Source organism: Petaurus breviceps, unplaced genomic scaffold (assembly GCF_028583685.1).
Source record: "Petaurus breviceps papuanus isolate PSGF00001 unplaced genomic scaffold, PetGlider_PUasm1.0 563, whole genome shotgun sequence".
NCBI lineage: Eukaryota > Metazoa > Chordata > Mammalia > Diprotodontia > Petauridae > Petaurus > Petaurus breviceps.
The window spans coordinates 331,379-339,315 of record NW_027186380.1 but is presented as its reverse complement, the minus strand read 5'-3'; the positions used below and the strand labels follow the sequence as shown (position 1 = coordinate 339,315).

The 7,937-nt window shown below is 39.7% G+C and overlaps 1 protein-coding gene and 1 pseudogene across 3 annotated transcripts in view; one reads left to right on the top strand and one right to left on the bottom strand.

Moving 5' to 3' along the window:
• The window catches only part of LOC138173106 (zinc finger protein 850-like), a 784,878-nt pseudogene that overhangs the window by 473,711 nt on the left and 303,230 nt on the right, over positions 1 to 7,937 (top strand).
• The window catches only part of LOC138173092 (zinc finger protein 420-like), a 436,800-nt gene that overhangs the window by 410,092 nt on the left and 18,771 nt on the right, over positions 1 to 7,937 (bottom strand). For 2 of the 3 annotated variants that reach the window (XM_069103022.1, XM_069103023.1), the window contains one exon: positions 7,024 to 7,937. This exon is cut by the window's right edge and continues 1,208 nt beyond it. The exons of the other annotated variant lie outside the window; for it this stretch is intronic. In XM_069103022.1, the coding sequence (XP_068959123.1) occupies positions 7,230 to 7,937 (708 nt within the window). In that variant the 3' untranslated portion in view covers positions 7,024 to 7,229. Of the gene's footprint in view, positions 1 to 7,023 lie in introns of those variants that run through there. 3 annotated transcript variants of the gene reach the window in all.

Genomic DNA, 7,937 nt, shown 5'->3' with positions numbered 1-7,937 from the left:
GCTCAAAGGCCCATCTCAGAAAATTCACTGCCTCACTCTCTGGACTGTTCCCTCCCCTAAAGGCTTCTGGGGACAGCAGGACCTGTGTGTGCAGATTAAGCAACAAAGTGGGTCTCAAAAGCCTCATACAAACCCAGTCCCTAAGCTATACAGGACAAGGTTCAAACAACTCGATCCCATTTTCCTGCAGGTTCTAAATATGCTTCAGGGAGAAAATGTCCACAAAGGCATCTGCTACACTGAAAGCCTCCTCCCAGAATCAGGCCAGCTGGCAACCTCTCCCAAGATTTTGAGGTTGTGTTTTCCACCAACATCCCAGAAATGAGGCCAGGCCAAAGTGGGGACTTTCTAGGTGTCAGAAAGAGATTCTAGCCTGAAGCCTTTCCACGGGGATACCTTTACAGGGCTCCTCTCCACTAAGAGTCGACTAACAGGCCAAACCAAACTACAGGTTGGCCAAACACTGTCCCACATCCTTTAACTTTTCCGGGTGTATTTTGGATCTCTTATGCCTGTAACAGGAGTTGGTGTCTATAGCTTAACCTCTGGATTGTATATAACAGTGAGAATCAATACATGTCCATTCTGTAGTTAGAAGATAGGGGGTAGATAGTCCTTCCTCTCCTCTGCTGCAGCAGTGGGCTTTTCTAAATCTCCCTTTTGTTTTTCACCTTTGAGGGTATTCTGGTCTTTAAAAAAATCAGTTTTGTGCTTTTTTTTTCTTAATTAAAATCATACCCACCTTGCTTCATGCTACTTTTCACCATTTAGAATTTTGCAAGAGTTAATACTTAACAATTTATAAATCAAGACAGCTTTTATTTCTCTCACACCTTTCACCAGCATTACTTATGAAAACAGATTTTATAATGGTAATATACATTTTAAGCACCAATTGCTGAAATCCTTAAGTGATTGCATTTAGAATGATGATAATTAGAAGCCCTGATCAAATTGTCTAAAGGGACAAATTTTAGTTTTGCAATTTTAAACCCATTATCCTGATGTCAGATACATTGGGGGTGGGGAAAGTTCCCTAGATTTAATCTAAACATCATCTACAAACTTTGGGTTGGATTCCAATTACACCTGATTTCACAAACTACTGGGGTGGCCAGGTGGCTCAGCGAGTAAGAGCACTGGCTCCAGTGTCGGGATGACCTGGGGATCAAATCCAGGCTCAGCTACTTAGCATCACACCCAGAAATAACTGGCTGTGTAACCTTGAGCAAGTTACTTAACCCCAATTGCTTTAAAAAAAATAAACATCATCTACAAACTCTGGGTTGGATTCAATTATACCTGATTTCTCAAACTTTGGAGTGACCAATAATCAAAACACTGAAAGTAAACTCTTTAAAATTGAATGTACTCTTATTTAAACATTATAACCTGAGAGAGTCTCACCCAACATTTGAGTTCCTAATGATGAGGTAGAAGAGAATGCTGGAGGCAGATGAGCTTCCAGAGAGACATGAGAGAACTGAATTAAATAAAGACCCCAGACAGAAAAAAGAAGCAAACCTTCTTATTCCTTCAACAGTCATCTATTGGCAATCCAGATGTTGAGGCTTCCTTCTTTGGTAACTGACTAGGTATGGATGTAATGGTCACACAGTTGGAGGCCTATCTGCTAATATGTTTCTATTTGTTGTCTACTTGTAACCTCTGTATTATCTGAAGTTCGGGGTGCTGACCTTTGCCCCCTTAACTAGCTAAAGTATATATGTTTGATTGATTGAAGTAAGATTGTTAATTTTGAGTTGCTTTCCTTTAGAAAAGCAGATCTAAGAACCTGTTTTTGCAGCCACCCTGGGGATACTACGGTGCTTGCTGCTAAAACCCAGGACTCAGGTCTGTCCAGTCTTACACAAGTCTGTCTGTGGTTTGAAGATAGTCTCCCTCTCTTTTCCTCACTGTGAGGATTCTTCACAGAGGGTGCAGAGAGACAGTGTATCCCACTCAGATATATTCTACTATGTACAATTTCTCTTCTAATTTCATTTTCATTTATTTTATACAAACATTAAAATTTTATCTAATTAAAATCATCTATCTTTTAAAAATCTTGTTATCTAAAAGTATTCTTATGTCTACAGTTGTGAAAAATATTGGGTATGTTTCCTTCTGTTTGGTCTTAATATATTTTTTAAAAAATTAGCAAATATTCCTCACGGCCCATCAACTCAAATTGAGAAAGGAAAATAAAATCCCCATCACAAACATGTATAATCACAAATAAAATTCCTTCATTGTCTGTGTCCCCCCAAAATAGCTCTGACACTGCTCTCTGAGTTTTTCGTCTTTTATTGGGAAGTTGCCAGCATATGTCATCACTTATCCTATGAAGTTGTGGTTTGTCATTGTATACATTGGAGTTCTTAAGTCAGAATTTGGTGGGGGGGGGTTTAATCTGTTTTTGTTACTATAGAAATTATTCTGCTCATTATGCATTTTAATCAGTTCATGCAAGTCTTCCCAGGTTTCTTTGAAATCATTCCCTAAATATTTTGTTAAAAGAGTTATATTCTATCAAGTTCACATACCCTCACTTGATCAACCATTCCCAAATTAATGGGCATCCCCTTAGTGCCTAATTCCTCACCACTGTGAAAAAATGACACATCTTGTAATTTGCCAATAGAAAAATACACCTTTGGGCAGCTAGGTGGTGCATTGAACAGAGCTCCAGACCTGGAGGCAGGAGGACCTGAGTTCAAATCCAGCCTCAGACACTTGACACTTACTAGCCCTGTGACCTTGGGCAAGTCACTTATACCCAATTGGCCTCCACAAAGCAAAAAAAATTTTAAAAATAGAAAACACCTCTGTTGTATATTAACTAGCCACTCATTTTATTGCCTCATGTGGGGGTTAAAAAAAATGCATTTTCATCTCTCAAGAACAGACTCTACAAATTCTCCTATCACATCCAGGTAGAAGGGAGCATTTTCCCTATATAGTAGTTATAAGTAACAATACAGTTGGTAATGCATTGTATAGATATAGTAGGACTGCAGATACAGATATATAGATATATAGGCATAGTTGGACAAAGCACACAGGAAGACCTGACTTCTAATTCTTCTTCAGGCATTTGTTAGCACTCTGATATTGGGTAAGTCACAAACTCTGTTTCTCTTATTGTAAAGCAGAGGTAACAGTACCTACCTTTAAGCATCGTTGTGAGGATCAAATATGAGGTCTATAAATCACTTATTCCAGTAACCAGCACATAACATGCACTATATAAAGGCTGATTATTACTGTTATTAAATTAACTTGATGCAGAACCAGATCAAAGATGGCATTTGTCAGGTGTTGAAACAAATAGTGCAAACCTTTGTCCAGACAAAAAAAGTCTGATTTTGAATTAATTTCATATATTACACTATGTTCAACACCTTCCAACTTGTAACTTATTTGATTTCAAATGTCGCCCCCATTCAACATCTGTAAAATAAAGAAATTTACACTGAAGTCTTGCAGGCAATAGCAAATATGAGGTTTTATTAGACTGCTACCTGGTATCTAAGGCCAGATATCCCTTTCTTGCACACTATGTTGTAATATTCTCAGATCTTTTCCTTCATCTTTTAAACCCTTCACTCAGCTTGCTCCCATACTATGTCTCTGTGAGCTCTGATTATGAAAAATAGAGCGCACCGACGACCGCCCTTCTAGAGCCTTCCCCTTACCTTGAAAGACACCCGTTTACCCTCGGATTTCATGCCTGGACAGCTTCCTGCCGGCAAATCCTGGGGGTCCCTCGCTAGAGACACAATCAGCCCACGTTTTGGGCACCAATTACTGCGGCCAGCTCGGTGGGCTAGCAAGCGGTGAGAATAAGGAGACGGGGGTGTAATCAATAGTCTGTTTATTACAGGACCATTTCATACAAAGCCAAAGATGCCAGGAGCACACAGAGATTTTATGCCCCCTGTAATGGAAATGCAAATTTGTAAGATCTTCCCTGCCCCTAGGCTAAAGTGCACCTGGAGCCTGGGGTGGGAGGCTTGTTTTTCAGTAGATACTTCTTGATTGGCCAGTGAGTCAATAAGGTTGTTACATTCTCTGAGCCAGGAGAAGGCTATATAAGCCCTGATGTGAGGCTTTGTTTTGGGGGCTCACTTTGAGAAGTGTTCTGTGATTTGATGTGGATTCTGGGAAGCCACTGTGCAGAGCCCCCCCGGCTTTGAAAAACCCAGATGTTGAAACCCAGATGTTGACTGGGTATGGATGTAATGGTTGGACAGTTTGAAATCTGTCTACTAGATCTGTTTCTGACTTGATAATTCTGTCTTTATATTCTGAAGTTCGAGGTGCTGACCTTTTCCCCTGAACAAGGTAAACGATACATATTTGACTGATTAAAGTAAGCTTGTTAACCCATTTTGAGTTGCTTTCCTTTAACAAAGCAGATCTAAGAACCTGTATTGGCAGCTAATCCTGAGGACACTTGGGGTGCTTGCTGCCACACCCCCCAAGAGAATGTAGACACCCCCAAAGAATGCAGACAATGTAGATAGATCCTACATCAAAGGAATGCAGCTAATGTAGAAGGAGCCTCCTTTAATCCTGTTCACTATTTAGCCTTGCTTAAGATTAGTTATTTATCAGGGTATAATTCTAGGACCATATCTGGAGGTATAAACAACAAAGATTACAGGTCCTCTTGCTTATCTGCCCAGTAACCTTTGTAGGTAACTGTATAGGACAGGGGAATACTCCTATTGAAGTCAAGGGACCCCAAAACATTCCCTTCATAATACATCCTCTTGCTTGTCTGCCCTGTAGCCTTTCAGATAATAATATACGGAAGGGGAACATTTCATTAGTGAAGCAGAGAAACTTCTGAAAGTTTGCTACAATTACGCATCGTGTGTGTGTAGTTGTTTGCAAATTGTCTATTTTCTTTTTCCATTCTTGGAATCCCAAGAGCCTACAACTTGCTTGGACCCCATCAAGTACTTAACAGAAGCTTGTTGACTTAATTACTTGACTAAACCCTTCAGAAAGTGAGCTCCTTGAGGATAGGGGTTGTTTCACCCTGCTTGTTAACCCCAGGACCTAGTATAGTGCCTGGACATAATCAGGGCTTCTTGTATTGACATGATGGAGTCCCCAGATAATGGGGATTGAAGTCAGACTCCTATTTTCCACATTCCAAGAAGTGACTATCAACTGTACCCAAGGAAGGGTCCGATTTTGAAGGAAAGCTGGAGGCTGTTGAGACTGAGTTGGTTCAAAGGTGTAGTAACTGCCATATATATTGTTCTAGATAGAATTTCTCAATTTCAATAACCAGTGGCCAGACAAATTCCCATAAAACTTGGGTATTATAAAAAAATTTGCAAGCTCCCAGTCCCCAAACTGTTCTTTGAGGTCTTAATTATTCAGCCAAGTACTTCATTGCTTCAAAATTGGACAACCTCTTCTTTAAGCAGCTTATTTATTTTTTAAATTTCTTTTTGGAGGGGAGAGGGCAGGGAAATTGAGGTTAAGTGACTTGCCCAAGGTCATACGGCTAGTGTCAAGTATCTGGGTCCGGATTTTAACTCAGATCCTCCTGACTCCAGGGCTAGTGCTCTATTCACTGGGCCACCTAGCCACCCCATTTAAGCAATTTCTTAAGCACAGCTGATAAGATTTGGTGACCTTGCCCAAACAGAAGGTCCAGAAGCATTTGGTGAGTCCCCAAAGAACTTCCCAGATAAGGAGAATTTACATGCTTTTTTTACTTTTCCCAAAATCCAAGTTGTTATTTTTATTCTTTTTCAGCCAGATACATTGAATTGAACACTTAGCAGTTTTGAAACATTATAACCACATTCTCTAATAGTCTAATTTGCCATTTCACAGCATGCAGATCAAAAGCAGAGTTGATTGCCTAAGAATCACCCTCCAAGCATCACTGTTAAAATGCAGGTTCTTATCAAATAATTTCCCAAAATCATAATAAAAGACAATTTTGAAAGATAATAACAAAAGCAATATTACATATTTTTGAAAATCTTATTATTTTGACAAGACAGATTTAAAACAAAAATTGCTGTCAATCAAATGACATCAATTCTATTGAATATATTTTCCAAATTATATTACATAGAAACTCACTTTGTCCAGCTATGAATTTAATACTCTAGACTGACTGCAGCCAGTTTTCAAAATATTTATATCACAACTCTTTGTGCCAGCAAAAACAAGAAAAAAAGTGAATAACCATCAACTGTTTAAAAGCTAAAGAAATCACAGTATAAGAATTGAAAGGAATGCAAATTTAAAGATTTTCCCTGCCCCTAGGCTAAATTGCACCTGAAGCCTGGGGTGGGAGGCTTGTTTTTCAGTAGATACTTCTTGATTGGCCAGTGAGTCAATAAGGTTGTTACATTCTCTGAGCTAGGAGAAGGCTATATAAGCCCTGATGTAAGGCTTTGTTTTGGGGGCTCACTTTGAGAAGTGTTCTGTGATTTGACATGGATTCTGGGAAGCCGTTGTTGAGAGCCCCCTGGCTTTGAAAAACCTAGATGTTGAAACCCAGATGTTGACTGGGTATGGATGTAATGGCTGGACACTTTGGAAAGCTGTCTACTTGATCTATTTCTGTCTTGATAATTCTGTCTGTGTATTCTGAAGTTAGGGGTGCTGACCTTTTCCCCTGAACTAGATAAACGATACATATTTGACTGATTAAAGTAAGCTTGTTAACCTATTTTGAGTTGCTTTCCTTTAACAAAGCAGATCCAAGAACCTGTGCTGGCAGCAAACCCTGAGGACGCTTGGGGTGCTTGCTGCTACAACCTCTCACTGTAATCTTCATTCAATCTTGTCTAAGCATCAGAGCAGATTTTTTATGTGGTGGCAAAGTCCACTTATCTGAGGGCACATAAGTGCTGAGAGCCCTCTGTGATTCCTCCTAGTTCACAAGACAGAGCTCAAGGATCACTGTGTTATTAAATATTCAATAGTCGTAATTAGTGAAACAGCTGACCAGAAATCCTGTCTCTTAGACACTTCATCACATTTCTTTGGGAAGGAGATGGTGGACATAAAAAGTTTTTATCACATTCCAGATATTCATGAGGTTCCTCTCCAGTGTGGATTCTCTGATGTTGAGCAAGATTCCAGCCCTGTGGGGAAACATTTATGCATTAATGACACTTCTAAGGTTTCTCTCCAGTGTGGATTCTCCTATGGGGAGTAAAGTGGGTCCTCAGTTTGAAAGACTTTCAATACTGATTATATTGATAAAGTTTCTCTCTAGTGTGGATTCTTTGATGTGCAGTTAAATGGGCCCTCTGTCTGAAAGCCTTTCCACAATGATTACATTCATAAGGTTTCTCTCCTGTGTGGATTCTCTGATGCGTGGCACGAACACGACTGTCTCTGAAAGTCTTTCCACAATGACTACATTTATAAGGTTTCTCTCCAGTGTGGATTGTCTGATGTGCAACAACCCTGGATCTCTGTGTAAAAGCTTTACCACACTGAATACATTTATAAGGTTTCTCTCCTGTGTGGATTCTCTGATGTTCAGTAAGTTTAAAGTTGTAACTGAAAGCCATTCCACATTCCTTACATTGATAAGGTTTCTCTCCAGTGTGGATTTTCTGATGTGCACTTAAATGGGACCTCTGTTGGAAAGCCTTTCCACATTGATTACATTCAAAAGGTTTCTCTCCAGTGTGAATTCTCTGATGTACAGCAAGAGTGCCCCTTTCTCTGAAAGCCTTTCCACATTGATTACATTCATGAGGTTTCTCTCCAGTGTGGATTTTATGATGTACAGCAAGACTGCTCCTATCTCTGAAAGCCTTTCCACAATGATTACATTCATGAGGTTTCTCTCCAGTGTGGATTCTCTGATGTTCAGTAAGACTAACGTTGTTTCTGAAAGCCTTTCCACATTCCTTACATTCATAAGGTTTCTCTCCAGT